The 26,344-nt window shown below is 45.1% G+C and overlaps 1 protein-coding gene across 2 annotated transcripts in view; it reads right to left on the bottom strand.

Annotated features, from left to right (window-relative positions):
- Rapgef4 (Rap guanine nucleotide exchange factor 4) overlaps positions 1-26,344 on the bottom strand; it is a 290,360-nt gene that overhangs the window by 62,122 nt on the left and 201,894 nt on the right. Inside the window, exons 7-11 of one of the 2 annotated variants that reach the window (XM_021194039.1) lie at positions 21,191-21,244; positions 20,756-20,862; positions 17,648-17,769; positions 15,842-16,025; positions 444-528 (exon numbers count right to left, since the gene is read on the bottom strand). In XM_021194039.1, coding sequence (XP_021049698.1) covers positions 444-528; positions 15,842-16,025; positions 17,648-17,769; positions 20,756-20,862; positions 21,191-21,244 — 552 coding nt within the window. The remainder of the gene's footprint in view (positions 1-443; positions 529-15,841; positions 16,026-17,647; positions 17,770-20,755; positions 20,863-21,190; positions 21,245-26,344) is intronic. The other variant, XM_021194040.1, reaches the window with a different exon arrangement.

Genomic DNA, 26,344 nt, shown 5'->3' with positions numbered 1-26,344 from the left:
GGACTTGTGTTTTGTGTGAGTGCCTGTTAGAGGTTGTTTCCAGGCTCACCGGAAGTTATCTATCACATAGCTTATACGATTCCCTATCATCCAGAAATACTCTCACTAGACTTGCTACTTGGATCTGAAAGTCTATTCCACAACTACTGTCTAGACAAGCTTGTAACAAACCCCATCAGGCAGACCTCGAAGGGACATTTATTTATTTTGTGGGGTGACTGCATGCCACGGTGTACTCTCAGGAGTTGGTTCTTTCTGACTACCACGTAGGTTACTGGGATGGGGCTCTGGTTGTCAGGCTTGTAGCTATACCCACGTTCAGTCATTTCTTAGGCTCAGATGTTACGTTTTCATTCTGTGGTTTGTATTTAATTTTCTTTTATGTGTACAGTGATTGCTTGAATGGATGCCCGTGCATCACAGCTTGATTAAGAGATGCTTACTGTGGTAGAAAGATGGGATAAGGCTTTAATATGAAGGAGCTCATCGTAGATAATCTCCAGGTCATCCACAGTCCTCTGGCCAGGTCTATAAAGAAAGACAGTAATAAAACATTGTTACACAAGCTTCAAATAAGGGAGTGGATCCATTGGTCAGTAACACGCTAAGGGTTTATTCTATATGAAAAGATACTGAGGGAGATTCTGAGCCGTAATAATCCCTACAGGGACTAGAAATGAATGTATGCACTAGTTAGAAGGATAGAGGAGGAGCTGCGTGTATGCAGACTCCCTTCCCTTCCAATCTCAGTGGGAAGAACCCTCTACATGGTCATTGGATAACTTACTCTGATCCATGGACTACCCCGAAACACAAAGGGTTAGTGATTTGTGTTAAAGGTTTTTTTGTTGTTGTAGTTGTTGTTGTTTTTTAATTCCAAAGCTTAGTACTGTATAAAGTTAGTAATATACCTTTGTTATATGGAGTAAGGGGTCATTTTAAAATTAGAAGACTGAGTAAATTCCTACCTTTTGTATCTAAGTTTATTTTGGAACTATTAATGTCATTAAAGGGTATTTAATAACACTATCACACAAGGTAAGTGGCGGGCCTCCTCAGATATAACTGGAGGAAGAAAATGTCATAACTTACACATGACCTTCATAAAGACAGCTTTATCCTGAACAAAAGGATACTATGTACTTATTACACAGAATCAAAGGAGGACTTGTTTATTAATCCTGATTACACAAATCCAGGACTTGGGAGATGTCAGCCACATTCATTTCCCACTAAGGATCATCACTGAAGGACACAAGAGCACACCAATCCAGTGCTCAGTGGGGTCACCTAGAAAGCACAGGACCTCAAAAGATAATGAAGAGAAGCTGGGGCCAGAGGGGTGCCAGAGGAGCCTCTTAGCAAGTGTCCAAGTCACCACTTGACTCACACATGGGGACTTTGAGGCAAGGACCCTTTGGGATTTAAAAGTCAATCCAGTCACCCCCAGGCATCTGCAGCCATAGGGGCAGCCATAGGGGCAGCTGTGGGGGAAAGGCTCAGGGAGGTGTAATAGGATTACAGCTCTCTAGCTTGAGGCGCAGCCCCGCTGTTCCTGCTTCTTGACATCAGCTGTAAATAGCACAAATGCTCCTAGACACTTGGCTAAAATCAAAAGGAGTTACTGGATCACCTTACCCCCTGGCTGTTAACTGAGCTTAAGGTAGGGCGGGGCACAACCTCAAAAATAAAGGTTTACAAGTAAGTCAGTTCTAAAATCTTGACAGATTCAATATTGGAGTTGGGGGAGTCGATGTGTGGGTGTTCAGGTGCATTTATAGAGTGACAATATGAAACCTTTATTGCTTAGTTCATATGTATTTTAAAAACTTAGAGTTCTAAAATCTTATTCAAATTACTGATTTAGTACATTAATTTCTTGAAATTTAAATACTGTCTTTTTAATTTACAGATCTCATTACAATAAAAATAATTACATTTCATCAAGAATTTCAAACATGATGAACTTGTCAGATCTTCAAGGCAATATACAGTCAAGGCAATATATGCTAAGCCATTCCGATTAGTCTTAGGATCTGTCGAGGAGAGGTAAAGATGGCGACATCCAGCTACTTTTGAAACACTCTATTGGTTTAGTGTCCTATACCAGAAACCTATCTGATTTCTCCTTCCCCCCACAGCTTGTGCCCTACTTTCTGCTTTCCTAAACCCTTCTTCTACCTGTCTGTCCCTCTGTCTGCCTCTCACAGTGTGCTCTGCCACCAAGGGACTGCTCTGTTTTCTCTCCCTGGAGAAAACCCCAGCTCCCATCTGTGTAGCTCTGGGATCTATCTCGTCCCCAGACAGCTTTCTTTCTTGACCTTAGTGCTTCCTGGCCACCTCATCCTAGTAACTGACATGTAACCCAAGTGTAATCTTTCTAGTACTTCTTTAGTGTCCTCTAAGTGTTCTAGATTCATCTGTCACCATTTATTGTCAGCCTTTCTATATAACTGTGCTGTTTGCCACAGCCGTCCACGAGTCTCTTCACTCTGTGAACACACCTCACTTCCTGTCCACAAGGTTTCCTGAAGCTCCTATCTATCGAGGATGCTTCCTTCTGCCTCAAGCATTGCTTGGACTCACCAGCCCTTGTCCTTGCGAGGCTGTGTTGCTGTGGTGATTTGCAACACTTCTCTGAGGAATGTTATTTGCTTGATGGTTCCGAACTAACTCTAGACTCTTCTCAAGAGAAGCTTGTTAGAAGGCATCCTACACTAGAGTGGAAACAGAAACTGGCGCTGAGATCTAATCTATAAACTTTCTAGTTGCTTCCTAGTCTACTGGCTCATTTCTGCATCTGTGAGAATTGCTGTAAAATAAAGGTGTAGGAGGAGAGGCACAGAAGCACCGCATATATAGGGAATATGGAACGAAGGCCAGATGGCAATATTATACGGACTGGTTTTCATCATGGCTCATAGGATGGAGCTCTTAAAACTCATGATGAATTCAGAGGTGAGGCCACCAGAGCCACAGAACACTCTGGTTCTGTGGCCTGAGGGAAACTGGAGCTTATGGTCTGTGACCTTCCCAGTGAGGTTAAGTAACACAAAGTGGCCCCAGCACATTTCATTTTGGTTTATACCATGACAAATAGTGACAGTTGCCTTCCCTTATCTGCAATCTTCCTTATCTGTAGCTCTGCTCTTTGTAATTTCACATATCTCTAGCCAACTAAGGTTCAACATTCTTAGATGGAAAATTCCACAAACAATTTACAAATTTCAAATAACTCATAGTAAATTATTTTGATGACTTTATTTTATTCTAACTTACATATTAGATCCTATTATATATACATGATATTATATATCATATAATATATACACACATATATACATTTATACACACACACACACACACACACACACACACATACATACACTTGTGTACCATCCACAGTCAAGTACCCATTTTAATTCTCAATAGAAGAAGTGGGATGGAAGTAGATTTTTTTTTAAAAAACAAATGATAGAAAATATATAATCATACAATTATGACATGTAGCTATTTACTCTCCATCAAAGTAAGTGTGGGGAATGGGTCTGGATGTAGTTGTCAAATAGCAACTGTTGGGCTAGGAGCTTTTTGGTCTGGGTTTAGTCTGTGAGAGACAAGCAGGTACTGAAGTACTTGGGAATTTCTGGTTTTGTTGGAGACTCGGTTTGTCCTGTGATGTTTTTCTGGAAACTGTCTTATGAGAAGATGTTCTGCTGGGAACATCTAGAAGCTGTCATGTGACATTTTGCTGGAATGGACACTTGAGAGGACATGTGCTGTTTGGAAAGGGTACAGGTACAACTCGACAGACAGTGGACGATTCTGTGGCATTGGTTCTCCTTGCCACTCCTTGCCACTCTTTGCTGGTGTTTACTAGGCTCTGCAGACGCTGGTACTCGCTGAAAATGCTCTTGCATTGGTTCACCTTGCTCTCTTCACTGATCTTCACTTGTTATGACTTTGTAGAGAGAAATGCACCAAAGAACTCCTCGCGGTATTCCCGCTGCTTCTTGCCACTTCTGAGCACTCGTGCCAACTGGCAGATCCCTGCAGTTTCTTCTGGGTCAGGCTGCTGCTACTGATTCATGTTTGGTGTTTTGCTAGTGGACTAGGCTGTTGACAACAAAGATCGGAATAGCCCCAAAGGACTATTTCTAATCAGGTCGGCAAACCCCTGTTTCCTATTAACCTTTCTTTGCCCCTATCTCTGGTGGGTGGTGGTCTAGAAGAGAGGTTGAAGCATTGAAGAACCATAAGTAAGGTTGTGAAAAAAAAATCTAAGCCTACAAGGTGCTACCATCACACCCCATAGTGAGCTTTACCAGAAGAGCAGGAGGATGCCAGAGATCTCGGACCGTGGAAGGCAGATCAGACGAGACTCAACAAGACTGGGAGGCCCTGGAGCCAGGCACTCTCAGAAACACCACCATGGTAGATAAGTGGTGGCCCAGATGACAAGCTCAACTTGAGCTTGAGCACTCAACTTGGTGAGGGGTGGGTCTTAGTGGTTCATCAACTGGCCCCTACTCAGACCAACTCGATTCTGGGGTCACTCCTGGCCTTCACCTTCTACAACGATCAGCGTTTATCATGGAGAGAAATACTGTTCTCTGGAGATGATGTCCAGAAAGGATTCTCAGGGTAGCTGATGGAACCTGGAAATGTAGATCGGAGCTAATGGTTTTAGAGACTTGTAGTTGAAATAGGTTGTCCCAGGAAGGCTATAAAGGGGTTTCAGGTTGGAGAAATTCTCTGTATTTCGGCAGTGAAGGAGAGGTGTGCTTTCAGCCTCTTTGGTTCCACATAAAGCACGGCCTGCTGGGAAGAAGCCTAGTGAAGATCTACCTTAGTGCTTTCAAGACAGAGTCTCCTGGGGGTATCACTGGTATTCAGACACCCATGTGGCAGTTTGCCCCAGCCCTGGTCATCCATCTTCAGGAATCAACCCGAGTAAATAAAATCTTCTGTAGGGACTGACCAGATACTGTGGTGAAGCACATGGGGGGGGGGGCTTTGAAACCAAACTGAACAATGTCTAAACTCAGGTTAGCTTTCAAATGAACGGGGAAAAAAGAAACCACTACAGAAATCACAGCTTCAACAAAACAACTCCGAGGGCTCATGTATACAATGAAATGACCAGGCAGGCCACGGCTGCCATTTGGCAATAGACCCAGGCTGCCAGGAGCTCTTTGGTCCTGTCTCCAGCATGTGGTTTGCTGAGGTGAGAGAAGTCAGCGCTGCAAGGTGTGAAAAGACTTACTCTTTCAAAAATGAGTCTATTTACAACTCACACAGATCAAAACACTCATCAGAGATTTGCCCAGAGCCAGGACCCTGTCCCTCTGGGGCCTCAACACGTCATTAGGATTGACAGTTGAGGTAAATACGAGGCAGAAGGCCAGTTGGAACAAAAGACAGTCTGGTCAACCTATGCCCGTGTAAGCAAATCACAATCAGAGCCCCTGTCCTCCACAGGGCACCTCAGTTATCAGCTGTAGGAATAACAGCAACAAACACGGCTTCTCCCAAGGCCACTGGCTCAGGGCCACGGTGCCATCTAGCATCTTCGGGAAGGTTCATCTCTCCACTCTCTCTTCAGATGGTGGTATTCCCCTTGATCTGCCCCCAGCCCTCAAAGAGCATCTGAGACCATCTAAAACTGAGCCTCCCCTACCACAATCACTGAACAAAGTCATATTTTAAAAGCGGGATGCTTGTGGCAAACAGTGGCATTAGGTACCTTTCATGCTTTGGTCTTTATGGGGGCGATGGGGGGGGGATGGAGACGCAATCCTACAAATCAGCCCCCAGCCTGTCCAATTGGTAATGAAAGGGTCCCAAGGACTGAAGGCAATTTGGCTTTCAAGAGGAAAGGGAAACAGGGCGAGAGCGGGGAGGAGATAACACCCATGGTCCTTCAGAAGAGGAACCCGCGAGGCTGGGGAAGTGAATTGACTCTCTGGATGCTGAGTGGCAGCTGGTGAATGTACCTGGTCTTTACTTGTCCTTCTCCGGATGTCACAGGGAGAGATGCTAGGCATCCCTGCTCCTTTTCAAACCTGCGTGGTGCCACATTGATGTGGATTTGTTGGATCCCGCTGTGGAAAGGCCTCGTTTCTACAAGGGCTGCATTCTGGCAGCAGCGTCTAGTTACAGACAAGATAATAAACGGGGATGGAGGGAGACGCAGTTTATACATTAAAGGATGGGAGGGCTCGGGTGATATTGGACGCTGCTGGTAAATACCGTTTTATCAAGGAATTTATCAAGGTCAGAGATGGAGTTCCTCAGCTACTGGGATGTGGATAAAATGAGAAATTCACCCATCTACCAAGTGGCATGTAGGCACGACTCTGGGTACAATATGCAGGGGAGAAAGTGAATAAACTGGCTCCAGTAGACCCGCCACCTGGTAAACACTAATTTGTGTAGAAAACGCTAAGAAAAGTCAACATAATAAATACAAGTCACATACAAGTTTCTAAATTTTAAGAAGTGTTCCATTTACCCCTGGGGAGGGCCATTTATCTCTGGTGTAGGACTTTACCACACTCTACCTGATGCATTACTTAAGTCACATGTAACACTCTCTGATGCCCTAGAGACCATGTATAAATCTTACTCCTTCCATTCCCCTTAAAGGGAGCTATGGTAGGGATCTGTACTCTTGCCTAGAGAAACAGTTTGGTTTTGTTGCATGCTTGCTTGCTTTTTCCACCTCCCAATACCCTTTTTCATACATGTAAAGGACATTGCCTGTGACTAAGTAAAGTGGCTGGCCCAGCTGTCACCCTTTCACTTTATCTTAACTACAGAGAAGTCTGTTACATGCAAGTGGCTCTCTTCTCTTCTAACTACAAAGCCTATGCAGTGTGTGTGTGGGGGTCTGTGCTTCTCTACGAGATTAGAAATAAATACAGACTATCAGTAAACAGTGAAAACTTTCTGTTTGTGAGAAAGGATGCCGTCTTTTAGGGCAAGGCGATGGGTTCTGCTCAGGCACATAAAATGCCTAATGTTCTTCCAGCATATGTGTCTTACATGGACACTCTAGAAGTTTAACACTGAACTTCTATTGGAAAAAATAATTATTTGTCATTGTCTTATGAGTGTGGATGAGTTTCTGCATGTGTGTTTGTGGACCATGTGCATGCCCAGTGCCCAAGAAACCCAGAGGAGGGTGTCAGATCCCCTGGAACTGGAATTATGGGCTGTTGTGAGTCACCATGCAGGGTTGTAAACTAAATTCCAGTCGTCTATCAGAGCAGTAAGTGCTCTTAACCATTGAGTCATCTCTCTAGCCTTTAATGTTAAACTTTGTTAAGATGTACAACTACTAGTACTTTCCTTTGAAATACCCAAGCATTATGTAGAAGAGGACTAGCCAATTAGGATGGAGTCAGATGCCAAAGCTCACATACAAAGGTTTTGAGAACAATAGAAAATACAAGCTCTCAGTGGCGCTATAGGGACACATTGTTAGCTTTACCTTTTCCTCAGTAAACTGTCAGTTCTTACCAGGCTTAAGGTGAATTATCCTATCATATTCTCTCCTCCTCTTCCCCTCCCCCTCCCCCTCCCTTTCTTCTTCTTCCTCTTATTTAGTCATCTCATTGTAACTCACTAACTGTACTAGAAAAAAGAAACGTGAAGCAACTTCGCATGAAGGAAGGCATATTTCAACAAGAAGAAAATCATTTGACATCTACTTATCCCAATTTCTTCTTCTGAACACAGAAAGTTTAATTTATCCGTGTAAAGTTTAAAGAGTTATTTACTGCTTCCGTGTCGAAGGATGTGAGGTCACCATGTAACCTACATAGTGCCATTCAAATAGGAGTCACTAAGTTTTGTGTGTGGTTCTGGTGGAGTAAGGTGGCTCCTCCCAGCCATGGTTTGTCTCCTTACTCGAGTTTTCCAGCACCTCTACACAGCTGTGAAGACAAGCCAATTAGCAACCCCAGGCTAAGGATCAGTTTTAGCAATAAAATGATGCAGGAGAGCCAGGCATGGTTGTATAGCCTGTTAGTCCCAGCACCCCAGAGACAGAGCCAGGCACATATCTGTACATTTGAAGCCATTCTGGTTTACATAGTGAAACTCACACTGAAAAATAAAAGCATGAAACACACACACACACACACACACACACACATATTGAAACATATATATTTTTAAGAAAGTCTTGTTTAACTGAAATCTCAGTTTAGTTGGGCATCCTATATTTAATCTGGAAACACTAACCATAAAACGTTTTATTTCTGTGGATTCAGTTTTGACAATGTTTCAACTACACAGACTCTGCTACTGACAACACAGAGAGCTCAGCACCTGAGAGCCATGTAAGAGAACTACAGGCTCAAGGAAAGGATAATCTCCATTATTATCAGAACCCTCTGTGGACTGTGGAATCATCGGAGCCTCCCTCAAAGGAAAGCATGCTCTCTCTCTACAGCGGACAAACACTTATGCTCTGTTCCAGATGGTGATAATATCCCACATATGCTCTGTTCTATATGATGATAATGTATTGAATGTATTATGTTCATTTCAGATGTAGAGAAGAATGCTTTAATGATATGAGGTAATCTTGTAATAATTACTTTAAAATCTGATTTCCATGACATCTTCTTCACCAATGCCCCAAACATAACCTTGAAAGTTATTCCAAGTCCCTTCAGGACCATGGCAGGTAGAACACAGCTCCAGAGTTAGCCATCTGGATCAAATTCTGAGCCCACCATCATCTGGATGACCACAGGCAACTGACTTTGCCTAAGCTTCTGTTTCCTAACATACAAGGTGGGAAGTGTGTTAACTACCTCATGGTTGGTTGAGAGAATCAAATTAAGGGGTTATTTAGCCCAGTGCCTAGCACACATGCACTTAATAAATGCTGCCTATCATTAAGTACAATTGCATTTGTGTTTCCATTTACAAGCCCTTGGAAAGCAGGAAGGGTTAGCAGGCATTATTAAATTCTTCGAGATTTGGACCCAAGAGATGTTGGATGTGTTAATGGCAAATCTGTGAGAATGGAATCCTGGCTCTCATACTCTATATTACTGATGAGTTATTTAGTAGGCTCTTGGATTGCATGCATGTATTTCAAACGGTATCATTAAATTCTCCAAAACCCAATAATTTTATTCTCATACAAATATCTAGCTGTTCATAGTCTTGGCCTCTCTAGCCCATTCTCTACAATCATCAGGGAATTCAACTTCAGAGATCAATGTGCTGCATATCTGGCCATTCACATCTTCCCTTCATGCTCTTCCACCATGCCCCAAAATGACTACATTGTTTCTAATGCCCAAAGATGGTTTAGCTGGCCTCCCCTCATCTGACCTCTGACGTAACTCTGCTCTGGGTGTGGGTACTCCTTCAGTGTCAGTTCTTTACTTTCCCAGTATGATTCTGGTCCACTCCCATGCTTGTGCCCCTGGCTAGCTAAAAGGACTTAACTCTGCTCTGGGTGTGGGTACTCCTTCAGTGTCAGTTCTTTACTTTCCCAGTATGATTCTGGTCCACTCCCATGCTTGTGCCCCTGGCTAGCTAAAAGGACTTAACTCTGCTCTGGGTGTGGGTACTCCTTCAGTGTCAGTTCTTTACTTTCCCAGTATGATTCTGGTCCACTCCCATGCTTGTGCCCCTGGCTAGCTAAAAGGACTTAACTCTGCTCTGGGTGTGGGTACTCCTTCAGTGTCAGTTCTTTACTTTCCCAGTATGATTCTGGTCCACTCCCATGCTTGTGCCCCTGGCTAGCTAAAAGCTCCTTCTCTGCTTTGGGAGAAAAAGCACTGAGGTAACAGCCTTTGTTGCCCCTAAGAAGCAGAGAATCAACCCACACATTCATCCATCCCACAGTGAATGCATGCAGGAACTTTCGGTCAGATAGCATGTTCCACACCTCCTTAAGATCCTGCCTTAGAGAGCTTCATACCATCAATTGTAGAAAAACAAACAAACAACAAACAAACAAACAAACAAAAAACCCCAACAACCTGAAAATCAACAGAGAGCTAGCTACCAAAAGGTTAACAGTAATTATCCATCTGGAGATAGGGTGCATGTGATAGCATTTTTTTGAAACTCCTACTAGTTTCAAATTTTCTACAACAGATAGATTGACTTGAAGTCATTAAAATACATTAAAATTAAAATATTAAAATACTTGACTTGAAGTGTTCAAACCTTGAGCCAATCTTACCGTGAACTCTAAAGTGTAAGTGTGTAGTAGTTATAGCACCACTACCCTGGGCCTGAATCATAATGGCAAGCAGTTCTGTGAGCTTTCTTGTGTATGCAGATATGAGGAGAATGTGGCACACTGCTTTTATAGGGGAGATGTAATTCTAAAGTCAAGAAATGATTCACTTAATGAAATCATTTATACAAGTACATTCTCTAAGCTTCCAATGAGGACATAGCAACCTTTGCAGTGAGAACAGAGGCAGTTTGCCATTGAGTGGTGCACTGTGGGAAGGTCCGCACGGAGCGGTGCACTGTGGGAAGGTCCGCACGGAGCGGTGCACTGTGGGAAGGTCCGCACAGAGTGGTGCACTGTGGGAAGGTTCGCACGGAGTGGTGCACTGTGGGAGGCTCTGCACTGAAGGTGCACAGTGGAAAGGTCCACAGAGCACCCCTGTTTCCTAGCTTTAGCTCCTGAGCTCAGGCTTCTTTCCTCTGACCATCATGTGAGGATGGACTGCCTGATGGTGAACATTCTCTTGGCAAGTACTTCCTCCCCAGAAGTGAAAACAATGACTTTCGGCTGGTGAACCTGAGATCTCCAGAGTAAAGGGACCTTCCTAAAGATATCACGATTTCAAACCTCACATCCTCAAAAACAATCTGGACAAATAAAGATGCAGTTAAGGCAAGTGGGGATGGTGAGATGGCTTAGTGGTTAAGAGGGCTTCCTGCTCTTCCAAAAGACCCCAGGTCAGTTCCCAATCTCTATATCAGGCAACCCAGAGGAAAATCCAGTGCCCTCTTCTGGCCTCTGCACACACACACACACACACACACACACACACACACACACATACACACGGGGGGGGGAGAGGCAGAGGGGGAGAGGGAGAGGGAGAGGGAGAGAGACTGTGAGAAAGGTCCACATTGAAGGGTACACTGTGGGAAGGGTAAGAATAATAAAATAAAATAACGTAGAAAACAAGATTTGCTAATAAAGAGAATTATGCAACTTCTTGAGAACTCTCCTACAAATGTATAGAGCACACAGGCAGTCCGCAGGGCTGCTGGGCATTAGAGCCATCAGTGGACAGTGGTGGATAGCCCGGCACCCCACCGTTCCCAGGGTCTCCTCATAGCACTCAGCTCCAGCCTCATGCCACTATCTAAAACCTTTCACTGGCCACATAAAACAAATGAGTTCAAGTTGATGAGTTTCAGGCCCATTCAGAAGACTCTAGAACTTGTTAAAAAAAATTAATATGATGATCTAATTTTTCTGTGCTGTTCTTTACTTTCTCTGGGCTCAATGGACTTCTTCCCTTACCAACTATTTAAGATTCTAGGATTTAGGAAATTTCAGAATTGTAGACCTAGAATTTGATTTGAGAAATACGAGCTTCATTTCTCTCCCACTCTGGGCAAGCCTCTGAGAGACCACTCAAAAGTGGGGGCACAGTGTTCCACTCTCCATGGAAGGAGCTAGAACGCTTGTATGCAAGAGAGTCCTGTTTCTACGAAGCCTCTTTGTATCCAGCTGTCTTTAGTTTTTACAATATTGTACTTATGTGGTCACCTCTGTATCTTTGGGCCCACAGTTTCCTATCCAGAGTGCCTGCTTAAATGTACTCAAATGCCCACTTCTGCATGTAAGAGTCTGCTGTATCTATGCGCGTAGAGTCGTTCAGATTTATAAACAAAGCAAAGTCAAAACAATAAGCTCGGAGAGTTCATTTGTGTTTGATGGCCCTGTCTCAACGCTACGACAACAGCACCATCAACCTGTCACCATTCTGTAGCATCTGCCCCCAAATGCCACCCAGGTCCACACCTGTGCAACCACGATGGGCATTGTGAGTCACTCTGTCTGCCACCACATAAAAAGCTAATTTTGAATTCAGGATGTATGTTTTTTTTTTTTTCTTTCAATACCAATAGCAACAAGAGTGTGCCAAAAAATTGGCCCTGGAGCTGTATTCTGTTTTTTAAACTGCAGAACACTCTTTCATAGTTTGACAGTTAAAATGCTGCAGTTAATGTAATAAACAGAGAATTTTTCTAAGTAGCCTGTCAAAACAAGTGACACTCTTTTTTTTTTTTTTTTTTTTAGCTAGCGAGTCTCAGACTCCGAACAATAGGAAGTACCTTTCAGAGCAACATCTTCATTATACAATCAAATTCTCAGAGTAATCTTCTCATCAAAGAATATTGTGTTATTTCTTTCCCAGTAATTATCAGGGTTCTGCAACCTCTCTGGCAGTGGTGACTATTATAAATGCAGCTGCGCTGAGTTCAAGCACTGGGGTCTTGGCCCGGCTGACATGGAGCCAGCCTGTGCCTTGGTTCCACACTTCTCAGGGACTGCAGTTTAGGCAGTGAGGGGCCAACCTACCCAGGACCCATGGACTTAGCTTCAATCTCCAAGAGTGAAGTGATCCCGCCTTCCTACCTCCGAGAACAGAGGTGCTGCAGGGGATTCTTAGCCAAGTCAGTTTCTTTCCTTTCCTCTTACATAGAGTCAAGTGGTATCTCCAAAGATCACTAGAAGATTGAAAAATAACCAACCAAAATATAGAGGGGTGTGTGTGTGTGTGTGTGTGTGTGTGTAGAACTTGAGTGTCTGTCTCACAAAACTAGATTCCTTAGTTTTCACTCTTCCATCCCTTAGGAGCTGCCATTCAAGAAGGAAGAAACTCTATAAGCCAAAAGGAGCATTGGCAGCTCTATCCCAATGTTTGCCAAATTAAAAAAGGGGGGGGGATAAGAAGATACTCCCCAGACAATACATTGAGAAACACTAGTGGATCTTTATCTTGTTGTTTGTTTGTTTGGAGACACGATCTCCATATGTAATCCAAACTAGCTTGAACTTGCTGCGTTACCCTCGATAGCCTGACACTCGAAAATCTTCCTGCTTCTGTTTTCTAAAGTGCTTGAGCCCCGGCTTGAGCCACACCACCAAGTGAAAGCCTGGCATTCAATAGCCAAAGATCAACTGGGAAATGAACTTTCTTCGGAGATTTGGGTTTCTAGGGCTCACCTAAATTCATCATAGTGTGGGTGAAAATGGCAGCAGTACCACCTCTCTTTAAGGGTGCTGGAGTCGAACCCATGGCTTCACTCATACATGCTAGACAAGTTCTTACCCCCCAACCCAGAGGATCTTATTTCTACAGACAACTTATGAAACGTAGCCATGAGGTCTAGAGTATACAGCACGCACTCAATAAATGGCTGCCCCATTTGAACCTAATTTGGCAGCGCTTTTCTCACTGGATTACAACATACAAACAGCTTACCCTTTTTACATTTTAATCTACTTGGTAAGAGGTCAAAAATGTTAGTGACTCCAAAGGCATTTCTGCCTCTTTGAAGCAAAGAAGAACTGAGGAAGGGTTGGCAAGGACTGTGAACTCAGCCACTCACTTGCAAATGCTTCCTGGTGCCTTTCTTGTTGGGGACATAGCCTGACTATTCCACAGAAGAGCAACTCCCCTCTCCACAGAATAGGATGCTAACACACACTACCTTGTCTGTCATAGGATGCAGTACAATCCCTATTGAATTATTGTTCTTAGGTCTTGAGAGCTAACTTCTGCTCACCCAGAGTTCCAGAAAGAAGGAACAAGCCCCTTGTCTACTTAACTTAATTCAGAACTAGTCAACAAGAAACATGGCATGGTGTGATTTCCTTTCACAGACCTCCAGATTTTAGCTGCCAGTCAGCAGGAGAGAGCTGTTTGCGGGACACATGTGGCAGGCCCCACTGACATTGAATGCCTTTAGTATCCCTTGGTCTTCACCTCTCCCCAGTGAATACCATCTGCCTGGTAGCCATGCATGAATTCTGACAACCTGAACACCTCCATATATTGCCAAATGCCTTAAAGTCATCTCAGCCAGAATGATAGTGGTTGGGATGACTATGATAGCAAGGAACCAGCCAAAAGGGGAGTGACCCAGGAAATGATGAGGGAGGACAGGTGGTGAATGAATGGGTCAAGAGAAAGGGAGGCAGTTGGATGGGAGAGAAAGTGTAGTTTCTGATGGCATCGTTCATTTGAGTTCCAAAGCCCCAGGGAATTCTTGTGTCCTCAGCTACCCCTCCCCATGATCCTTCAGGGTAGACAGAGCATAAATTGGCTGGGCAGGTTCCTTGGACCCTACTCTTGCTTAGGTCAGTGAAGCTCTGGCTTTTCTATTTGATATGTTGGAATCTTCTATTAAATTTCCGTTTGAAGAGAGGGTATTGAGGCTGAAAGAGTTGAAAGCCATGGTTCTAGAGTTAAGGATGGTAGTGCCAGCTGGGATGAGGGGAAAGGCCTTTGAAATGCTCTGTGTGGGAGATTAAGCCCCAAGAGAGAGTTTGGACAAAGGGGACATGGTGTGACAAAATGACATGTGTTTAAAAAGCCCGTGCAGCATGGAGTATGGGCCAGTGAAAGGCAGAGAGCCCTGGGGGAAGAAGATAAAGCTGTACTCAGAGGCTATTGTGAATTGGTCCGAGGGGCAGAAGCTGGGGAAGTCTGTCTGAGGGACAGCTCTCACTTGGAAAGTGCCCAGTGGACATAGCAGACATAAAATTGAATGTTCTTATGGAGACCTGATAATAAAAGGTCGGCAGAGCCCCGGACTCAGATCTGACATCCACAGCTGCCTGGCACTGGTTCTATGGTGGGGGGAGGTTTTGTTTCCAGCATGAAAATATGAGCCTGAATGTGGGGCTTCCAAATCTAGTCCCAAGCCATGCCTACTTCAGAAGTCTCCCTGAGTGGGAAAGCTTGGGAGCAGCCAGGGTTTACACGCCCCAGAGCAATCAGTAAAAACGCCTGCATCTAACAGGACCTTCACAGGTTTTTCCTTCTTTGGCCTAATTATCTCAAGGTTGTCAGTGTCAGGTTGTGGTCAGCTGTGGCAGACGAGGGAGTTTCCAGCTGCCTCACTGACTGAATGGAGGCCTTAAGGGGGTTATCAAAAGGACGGACGGACAGACGGGCAGATGGATGGGATGATGGATGGATGGATGGATGGATGGATGGATGGATGGATGGATGGATGGATGGATGGATGGATGGATGGATGGGTGGGTGGGTGGGTGGGTGGGTGGATGGATGGATGGATGGATGGGATGATGGATGGATGGATAGATGGATAGGTGGATAGATGGATAGATGGATGGATGGATGGATAGATGGATAGGTGGATAGATGGATGGATGGATGGATAGGTGGATGATGGATGGATGGATGGGTGAATGAGTCTAACACAAGTATGAGAGCTTTGCTTCTGAGGACTTTTGCCTCTAGCACTGTGAAGAAAGGGGCCGCTGCAATCTGGCCTAGAAGCAGACCAGTTTCTGTTTGCCATTGGCCAAAGGTCATTTAATATGGGGGCTGTAGGTTGATATCTTGAGCTTCCTGCTAAAGATCTATCATTTAAACTGGCATGAAGGGAAAGTGGAGTTTTGGGAGTCAACGCTAAAAATATAATAGAGACAAGCAGCACTGCAGTCTCTCCCCATGGTTGTCTCTCCTCTGACGTGGGGGAAGACCAGGACTTTTGGCTGCCTTGCGTCCCTCCCCGGGGTACCTGCAGCAGTCTGGGCCAGCCAGCTGAGCTGCTACTGGCTCTCACTTACGGTTTTCGCAGGATCATTCTCATGTGGGCGTCAGGGCCCATCTGTGAGAGCAGCAGCATGGTGTCCTGGAGTTCTTCATCACACTCCTTCTTCTCTTCCTCAGTAGGCAAAGGGGCATCCTCACGCTCGTCACCCAGAAATCGATAAAATAAATATTTGTCTTGGAAATGGCGCTCCTGGTCCACTGCGGGAAACATGGAGGCAAGGGTCAGCTGGGGCTTGAAGCTGCGTCCCACAGTTCCCTGCCAGGAGTACAGGGCAGGAGTCCGGCAAAAGGGCTGTGCAGCTGAACGGCAGAGTCCGAGTCCTTCGAACTCCACCTCACCCAGGCGGGGCAGCCGGGAGTGACGCCGTGCCAACTGCAGTCATTCCTGCCACAGCCACTTGGAACCACCCGAATTTTGACTTTCTGGGCCTCCTGCTGAGCACCTGCCAGCTTTTATGGAATGAGCACGCTATGCCTTGGTGGCCTTTTCTGCGGGGTAGGGCATGTGGCCCAAACTGGTAAGCACCTGCCAGAGAATGCTTATTTGAGAGGACAGTCTTACAGGAGACATTCCTTTGGGAAATCAGAACGTATGCTTTTCTTTCTGTATGCAGTTAGGCATTACTTCTCACCCCACTTGGAAGGAGGCTTACAAGAGTATTAATTAGGGATACGAACAGCGCCCACTAGACCATGCCTCGAGGTCACAGACTCCTCGAAGGAAATTGTGGTCATTCTCTTGCAGAGAAATGCTCCTCCTTCTCTTTTGGCAAAGCTGGGGACTCAAACCCAGGAACTCTCACATACTAACCAAGCGATCAACAACAAGATCTAGATCTCTGTTAGAAAAAAAGGATAGGCTAGGGTAACGCCTCTTGTCTAAGTGTCTGAATGTCGTTTAGTCCCTTTATAGCACGGGTTGTCAATAGGTTCAAAAGACAGAGAACACTGGTAGACCCTTCTCCGTCCCACAAAAAAGGGATGGCAGCCACGGTGGCAGCAGGGGCAGTGGCGGGGGCAACAGTCACATACGGGTACTTCTTGCAAACCAATATGCTTAGAATCCCTCCCAGACTGCAAAGTTGGAATCTGCATTTCAACAAGAGCCCCAGGTGATTGGTATGCACATTAAAAAGTCTGAGAAACTCAAGCAAAATTATTATTCCCACGTTCCCAGGTGTCGGCGAGTGAAATGGATGATTTGAATATTTTCATGTTTAGAAAAATAGTCTTAAACAAGTGGCGTTAGCAGTTCAGTGACAGGCGCCTGCCAGCCCCTGGATAGCTCTTCTGTTCAGCAAGAGCCGCGGCAGTGACTGGAGACAGCAATTGCAGAGCGCAGCTCTGATTTTAAATATGGTCATCCTGCCGGTATACAAATTGGCTCTCCCAGACAGTGGCACAGCTAAAAGGCAGTGTCTGAATTCATTACTGACTCTCATGTCATCAGCCCGGCCACACATTTCATTGCTCTCTCACTCTGCCCCTGCATCAGGACCGCTATGCAATGCTCGGAGTATAATCACACTATCAATGAACCATGAATGCAAACTAATAAACATAATTGGAGCTGATGCACTCCAGTTGCAATTTCATTTTCCTTTCCTTCATTCTCGGAAGTTAGGAAGGTTCAGTGTGGAACATAGCAATCAATAGCATCCGCTCGCTGCATTTGTATTACTAAATGAAGATGCTAGCTTGGTGGTTCTTTAAGGGGATCGTAATTCTTTCTTGCCCATTTGGGAATTCAGCAATAGCTTACCCAGAAAAATATGCTTTGCATTTCTTGAGAATTTTCCAGAGCCTGTGGCTCATCTTACCATGGTTGAGGACACCATCTTCCAGCAAGACTTGCCACATGCCAACAGCTTGGGTCCGGGAGTGAACACAGGATGTCTGCTGTATCATCCAGTCTACCAGCTCAGTCCCAACGCAGCATTGTCTAAAGGAGATAAGACACGGAAGATAGGAAAACCATACCTTTGCAGAGAGGAGAGCGAGACAGAGAGGGAAAGACAGACAGAAAGAGAGAGAGAGAGAGAGAGAGAGAGAGAGAGAGAGAGAGAGAGAGAAGATAATCTTCCAGAGCAGAACCTTCCAAAGAGTGTGGCACCGTAAGAGGAATCCAGGGCAAGGGGAGCACTATAGGGTATATAGCTTTAGGCCCTTACATCTTCTAAGCAGGGTCATATCAATAAAATAACACTGTAACATAAACAACCAGGCTGCTCAAAGGACTGGTGGAGGGAAAGTATTAACCTTCCAAGTCTATCACTGTGAGCTGGTCCCAGAACATCTCAGTGTGAGGGGTGTTGGGAAAATTAAGCAATTAGCAATGCGAATCTCTCAGAAAAAGTTCTGTGTAATGAGCATTAACACATATGTCTACAGAATCTGTCATCTGACAACACCAAATGTCCCCTGTATATTCATGTGTTAGTCCCAAAGCTGGGCCCTGTGGTGAGTTGGTCTAGGTAGACAGACTATGACAGTTAGGAAATTCACAATTATACACTTAATGGGGTGAGAAAATAGAGCAGGTGTTCTGTGTGTGTGTGTATGTGTGTGTGTAAGGGAGAAAGTGGACTCTTGAAGTCCTAGGGACAGATCCCGAGGGACAGTAGAACAGGCAGGGCAGGGAGGCTCAGAGCAGTTGGCGGTGTGCAGCAGGGCCTGACTTATTGGTTGCCTCCCTTTGTATGCTAAGAATGGGAGCACCTCCGGGAATGAGCAGAGACTAGGCAAACCTAAAGAATGCTATCACGAACTGAAGTCGGTTCCCTGCTCTGGACCAGCTTGGGAAAAAAAAAATCTTGAAGCAGAGAAGCTATGAGGTAGAACAGCAGGTTTGCTATTCATTAGCTGTGTGACTCCCTGCCAGCTCTCTGGCTCTGTTCTCTTCTCAGTAAGAGAAAAGAAGGTCAAGTGATGGAATGAGAGGCCTTCTCCAGTTCCAATAGTCTAGAATCTCTGAAATCTATGAGCGCTCCTGGGATGAGCTGACCAGAGCCAGGGAGGGCTACTGAGGCCAGTCTACACCCACCATCACCTATCAAAGGGTGAAGAGACGCCTACATCTTTACTCTGAACTAACCATAGACCACTGAACCAAGCATATACTAAGCATATAAAATAAACAAGTATTTCTTTTATAATTTGCTCATTTATTAGTGTACTAGTTCCTATAGAAGTAGAGAAATAATTTTATTTGACTTTTAGTCCAATGATTGCTCTTAAAGTTTAAAAAAAGAAAGAAAGAAAGAAAAAAGAGCAAAAGCAGCAGAGAGGACTCAGTGCATTGAGTTTCTAGGAAAGACATAGGACTTTGGAGCCAGAATACACAGCAGGGCACACAGCAGAGCCCTGGGTGGTTTTTCCACTAAATGACAATCACACTTCAGAACTGACCAACTACCGGAAGCTTAGTGGTCATTGGGGGTGATAGTGATGCTGGAGGGGCTTCAGCTCTCTGACCCTGAAGCAATCGTGTAACAGGATAAAGAGCAGGAAGGAGAGAGTAGGCGGAGCTTGCCAGTACACATCTGGGACAAGATCTCCAACTGTTACGGGAGAAGAATCTATGTCTGTGGCTTCCAGTGAGGTCCTCTGGTCATCACCAGCAGATCATTAATCTGTGTCATAGGGTGTAGGGCATATATAATACCTCCATGCCAGGGTTTAAATCTCGGCAGGATGGTGCAAGAGATCAGTTTCTGACTTCCAGTTTCCAGTACTCGTCACCAAGCATGACGTGTTTAATGGAATTTTCCTAGCAAAAGTCAATAGCTGGGAGACCTTACTCACGTCTTAAGAGAGAAAAATGATTGAATCATTCAAAGAAAAAGGTCTTTTCAGCCATGTGAGATTTTGAGGTCAACTGAAAGTTAAAGAGCCAAAGGACCAAAGGGGCTGAACTGGGGGGACTTGTGACCTATGTGTTTTAGTCTTCTTTGGCTTTATTTTAAATCTCGACTCTCCTTAGGACTGTAATAGTGTAAGTGAGCCACAGAGTCCAGACAGATTAACTTACTGGGCTGCAGAACAAGACTTACAGATGTAATTTCTGAAAATAGTCAGCGAGTGAGCACAGAGGGCGGGGAGCTGGCTCAGTGTGGAGGCCATCTGCTGCACAAGCCTGAGAACTTGAGTCTAAATCCCCAGTACAAAAATCTAGGGGTGGCCAGACACATGCATGTCACTCCAGTACTGTGACAGAGAGAGACAGGGCATCCCAGGGGCTCACTGGATGCCATCTGAGCTTCAGGTTCAGTGAGAGGCTCTGTCCCAAGGATGGACAGTAATAGAACAGGTGCCCAATATCCTCCTCTGACCTCGGCAAGTATACACCCCCTCTCCCAGGTTAAGTGTCTAACTAAAATAAACTATACTAGAACACAAATTCCATAAAAGGCTTGTACATTTTGTTCGCTTAGGTGTCATCAAGATCTGCAACACTATGACTTCAAAAATAAAAAAAAAATCTCTGAATTTGGCAATCATCTACTTGGTTTAAATCTTGCTTGTGTACTCACTAGATGTAGGATTTAGTGAAGGGAAACTATTCAGTCTCTTCACCTTAGACAAAACTAATCTCAGTTTTCTCATCTGAGAAATGGGCAGAGACCTAGACATACCTTTCTAGTAGGGATGTGGTGGGTCACATACGAGAATCAGTGGAGCATAAGTAAGGCCTGTGTGCATGTTAGCTGAACTTAGTAGGTCCACCGAACAATGCTGGCAAACAGACACATAGCAAGTCCTCCTCTTTGTTCATGCCTGCCCAAATTAGCTAAGGAGTGACTTGCCTGTAATCCTGAGGCTAAATCAAGTTAAGGCTGGATCCTGGGGACCTTATAAAAAGGGCTATCGGTTCTACTTTCATAAAGCGTGGGATGGAGGGGTCAAGCCATTAGAATGAGCAGACATACCTGTATGTCTTTAGATGGTACTTTCTGTCTCTTATCATGTGGGGAGCTCGAGAGAGAATGGCAATTCGTAAAATTTTTCCAGCTCTGAGGATCTTCTCTGAAGGGACCTGTGTGTTAATCAGATGGGAGGAGGAGAGGGGAAAAGGGAGACTTTATGGAAGGCAAATAAACCCAGTGAATTCTCCAACCATTGTCTAATCAGGGTCTGGATAGGAAAAACCTAACTCACTCATACATATTTACATTGTTCACTCGTGTGACACTCTTGTGACATGTCACTGTTTTATGTGGGGGAACCGAGACACACTGCATATTTATGGACTCTAGGAAGTGCACATGAGGCGCCCTGACATGATGCTCTGACACAGGAACCACCTCCACTGGTACTTAGGAACGGAGCTCGGACGGCTTGTCAACCCACCTACATCCCATTACCTTGGCAATGGTGTGAGCAGGACGGGGAGGAACGTGGGGTTCAATGAGAGGTGTCTGAAAAATAAAATGTTAAAGCAAAGGAAAATTAAACAAAAAGTTCAGTAAAGAAAATTATGGGTTGGAGATAATAGGAAATACCTTTTTGTTGTTGTTTGTTTGTTTTTTTTTAATGAAACTCAAAATAGAATTTAAAAAAAAAGAGAGGGAGAGAGAAACCACCTGAAAGAACTTGAATGCACCGGCATTCAAAGGGCAAATCGGCGTTCGGTTTGCCAGCATTTAAGTATAAATTGTTAAAAAATGGAAAAAAAAAAAAAAAACAAAGAAACAGGGATGACTTGATGTTTGTAGGATCCAGGGGGAGGGAAAGGGCAACTGGTCAGAGCTTGACAAACATCAGAGAGGGAATGAAGCAAACCAAGATAAACAGTCAGAGAGAGGTTGAGTGACCCGTCCTGGCTGCGGATAAAGGATTGATTGATTTGAGCTGAGAGTGAGCCGAGCCGTTCCCTTTTCTCTTGTGTCGAATGATTGAGTCTAGAACTCAACAGAGGCAGTTGGTGGGTTTTGCTTTTTCTGAGAAAACCGTGCAGCCTAAGGTTCTATGCCAAGTCAGACCAGCCCCAGGGTTGAGACAGCACTTTTTGTAAGAAACACAGTCTTCAGATGGGTGCCGTATATCTGAATCTATGGAGGAATCCAGTTTCTACAGCATGAAACCCCTTCGTCTTTGTTATATCACATATCTGGCAATTATTTTTCCAAATGTGTCTGGCCAATGGCGGTGGAGACTGTTTGAGACACTTCCGAAAAGCATGGTGGAATTTTATTTCTTTGGAGCTTTAGTAGGCTGGAAGCTCCTTACCTATATACAATACTAGCTTCCCAAATATGCACCTGTCTTTATGTACTGGGTTATATGGCAAAAGAATGATGTGGGTGTGACTACAGATCAAAATGGGGACACTTAGCCTGGTGTTTCTGGGGGTTTCTGTTAAAAGAAAAATAAGAATATCAGGCAGAATGCCAGCATTCGACAGTAGAAAGAGAAGCCAGCAACAAGATCCAGGAATGAGGGAGGCCTCATGTGAAAACAGACAAGTTGAGAGAGAGAGAAAGAGAGAGAGAGAGAGAGAGAGAGGAGAGAGAGAGAGAGAGAGTTAGAGAGGGGAGAGAAAGAGAGTTAGAGAGAGGAGAGAAAGAGAGAATTAGAGAGAGAGAGGGGAGAGAGAGTTAGAGAGAGAGAGGAGATAAAGAGAGAGAGTTAGAGAGAGAGGGGGAGAGAGACAGAGGAGAGAGGAAAGAAAGAGAGAGAGTTAGAGAGAGAGTGAGTTAGAGAGAGGAGAGAAAGAGAGTTAGAGAGAGAGAGAGGAGAGAAAGAGAGAGGAGAGAAAGATAGAGTTAGAGAGAGAGTTAGAGTTAGAGAGAGAGAGAGGAGAGAAAGAGAGAGAGGAGAGAGAGAGTTAGAGAGAGAGGAAAGAGAGAGAGGAGAGAAAGAGAGAGAGGAGAGAAAGAGAGAGAGAGGAGAGAAAGAGAGAGAGGAGAGAGAGTGAGTTAGAGAGAGGAGAGAAAGAGAGAGAGTTAGAGAGAGAGAGGAGAGAAAGAGAGTTAGAGAGAGGGGGGGGGAAAGAGAGGGGGGGGGGAGAGAGAGAGAGATCCCTTGAGCCTCCCAAAGCATCCCAGGCCAGCCAACGCCTCTGTTTTAACCCAGAGGCTCACACTGGACGTCTAGACTCTAGCACTGTGGGCTCGTAGACTTGGCTGTCTGGGTGCACTCAGTGAGTGGCAGTTTGTTATAGTGGTCCCCAAACGTTGACATGGAGGTGGCAACACTTTCTATCAATACCTCCCTGTGCTTTGCACAAAGGAGTTATTGACAGTGAGATTACACTGACAATGTCATCTCTCCTCATTTAAAGTATGGAACCCCCGAGGGAGAGGTCAGCCAGGGTTAGTGTTAAGAAACACTTGAAACCTCAATGTGAATATACACAAATAAACATTGTATTTGTCTTTACCAATAGCACATTTCAGGCAGGTTGGTGCTTTCAGTAACAGAGTTAAAAGTGGGGACCCGAGCACTAAACTTAAAACAAGACACAGATTTGTTTGGAATGGCTTCAGTCTCTTTGATCTCACCCACTGCAACGTTTTCTTCACTGAGACTGGTATCCAGCAGACCCCACCCACGGAAACTGGCAGTGTACAGGCAGCTCACCACTTAGAACAAGCACAGACCAAAGGATGTCAATGTGGTCCAGCTCAAAATGGCCTGCCCCAACAACTCCTGCGCGCCTCACAGTAGACTTGAGATGTGTAAGGGGCTGTGGGACCATGGTACTTCATCACCATGGTACTCCCTCACTTAACCCTGGCAGAGCCTGAGCAGCCAGTGTACTGGTCCCTGAAACAGAAGCTAAAAGTTGCTGTGTACTTACTGAGTATGAACTTCAGCCGCAGTGACCCCGCCCTTCTGGGCACAGGCAGCTTCTTGGTTACTGGTCTAGTTGTAAACACTTCTGGTTATTCTAAAAAGTGATGGTAGACACCCACCCCTTCCTCCTTTCTGGAAAAAGAGGTCCAAAGCAGATGGATGTGGGGTTTGTCTCTGGTCCGCCTTTTCTTTCCTGAGAAGCTGACACTCTCGCCTCCCAGTTTGGTCTCTGGCTGATGTGGAGACCAAGAGGAGGCCCAAACTGACAGTGGCTGCTAAATGTTTTTCTGTTTCTTTGTTTTTGCTGGGCTGAATGAAAGTCTTTGAAGATTCTATACATTTTTATTTGGCCCCTACTATATGTAACAAAATGCAAAAAGTGGTTAGGTTAGTTTATTTGTTCAATGACTTTTTTTTTCCCCATGGTTCCTTGGAACCTTGAAAAGAAAGAATTGCTAAACCAGGGGGAAGCATCAAGCTTCAACCATAATGTTCCCTTTGATTCGTGACTTCCAAAGGCATAAACCGTTCACAAGGTTCTTCAGGTAGACAAGCCTAGGGCCAGCTCCCGAGCCAGGAGGCGGTTTTCTCCAACGGTCTCCAACCTTCTCCACCTCAGAGAAGCTGGGTTTGGGGCGTTGCCACGAATGGGTGCTTGGAGGAGGGGATGCCCCTTTATTTAAATAAAACCTGTGACAGACACATGCAGGGGAATCCGGGGAGCATATCCTCTTCAGAGAGGAGGACTTTGATTTGGAAGGGAATACCACATTCGCTTAGGAAGTCTGAGAAAGTGCCAGTGCCTGCCAGCCAGTGTTGTCCCAGACAGAACTGAGCCGAGCCAGGAGGGTCTCGGGGAAACCATCCCCGGCCAAGGCCTGCTCGGGGACTAGTGTGACTACTTTGCTTTTAGGTCTATCTACTTATCTTCAGCTTGTTTCCCCTTGCCTTTCAAGTCCATTTCCCCTGGGCTATAACATAGAGCAATAAGGAAATTTATTCTAGTTGTATTTTGTGAATAGTTGGGAAAGGCAAAGTGTGGTAATTCTCGTGAAGTCTTTAAGTAAGAAAACCTGCCCCGGAGTGTACCCGGTTTGCGCATGTCTATCACGCTTCTTCCTTGGTGCTAGCTTCGTTTCACTATTACTTTGGTTTTTCACTGAGCAAACTGAGACTAGAGGCATGCAGGGACTAGCCTGGGCTCACAGTGCTACTGTCTGGGATTGCTGAGGCTAGAGGCATGCAGGGACTAGCCTGGGCTCACAGTGCTACTGTCTGGGATTGCTGAGGCTAGAGGCATGCAAGGACTAGCCTGAGCTAGTTCTAGCTCACCCCAGAGCAGTGGCTCTCCACCTTTCCTGATGCTGCAACCCTTTAACACAGTGCCTCAGGCTGTGGTGACCCCAACCACTAGGTTAACTCATTGCTGCTTCATAACTGCGATTTTGCTACTGCTATTAAATGTAACATAAATATATAACAGACAGGATGTCTGATCTGTGACCCTCCAAGGGGTCTCGACCCACAGGTTGAGAACCACTGCGCTAGCGTCTACCTCGTAAGGACCAGTTACCACCACCACAGCCTCAGCCACCACCACCCCTTTTTTTCCACAAATATCTTGGCTCTCATGTTGGAAGATTTTGTATTCTGTTTGATTGAAGTTCATTTAAAAGGGTACAACATGCCAGGCGGCCCTACTAGTCCAGATATCGGATCTGATTTTATGAATTCTCAGCAATAAATAGTCACTTTTACTAACTGAGACCACACTCACTGGCAGCGCTCAGAATGCTTAGTCATAATTAATTTTCTAAAACGCATCTTGTGGTGGTTTAAATAAAAATGTCTCAATAGGCCAATAGGGACTGGCACTATTAGGAGGTGTGGCCTTATTGGAGGAAGTGTGTCATTGGGGTGGGGGTGCGAGTGGACTTTGAGGTCTCAGAAGCTCAAGTTAGACTTTGTGGCTCATGGTCTCTTCCTTCTGTCTACGGAGCTCTCAGCTACCTCTGCAACACCACGACTGCCTGCATGGCCCCCGGGAGGATAATGGACTAAACCGCTGAACTATAAGCCACCCCCAGTTAAATATTGTCCTTATTAAAAGTTGACATGGTCATGAAGTCTCTCTGCAGCAATAGAAACCCTAACTAAGACACAAAGAATAAAACATCTACCCTTGAGGAGCTATACCTCAGGTATAAAATAAATATACCAGAGAAAGGGTGTCACAGAAGTCTATGCAGGGCGACAGAAACCACTCAGAGACCTCACTAGCGAGGGAATTCTCTGCTGGGAAATAGTTTTACAGGTGAGGGAAGACGAGGAAGCCAGACAGATCCCCTCAGCCAAGTCCCGCGTTGACAGAGGAAGCCCTTAGGAAGATAGCAGAGGAAGAAAGAAGATCTGGAACTTGGAGGGTCTCAAGAACCCCCTGAGGCATGGCCACTGCTACTGACACCACTGGTCTCTCCATTGCCAAGAGGCAGGCAAGACTTACCCATATTCATCTCCTTCTGTTCAGAAACTAGAGAGATAAGGGAATCACTCTGTTATGTCAGTGACTAGGTTAAACAGGAGAGAGAGAGGGAGAGAGAGAGAGGAGAGAGAGAGAGAGAGAGGAGAGAGAGAGAGAGAGAGAGAGAGAGAGAGAGAGAGAGAGAGAGAGCAGTATAGTTATATTAGTGTGAACCAAAGCAAGAAAACCAGCCTGGAGG

Source organism: Mus pahari, chromosome 3 (genome assembly GCF_900095145.1).
Source record: "Mus pahari chromosome 3, PAHARI_EIJ_v1.1, whole genome shotgun sequence".
Classification (NCBI taxonomy): domain Eukaryota; kingdom Metazoa; phylum Chordata; class Mammalia; order Rodentia; family Muridae; genus Mus; species Mus pahari.
The sequence above is the reverse complement of the archived record's forward strand: the minus strand, read 5'-3'. Positions and strand labels throughout refer to the sequence as shown.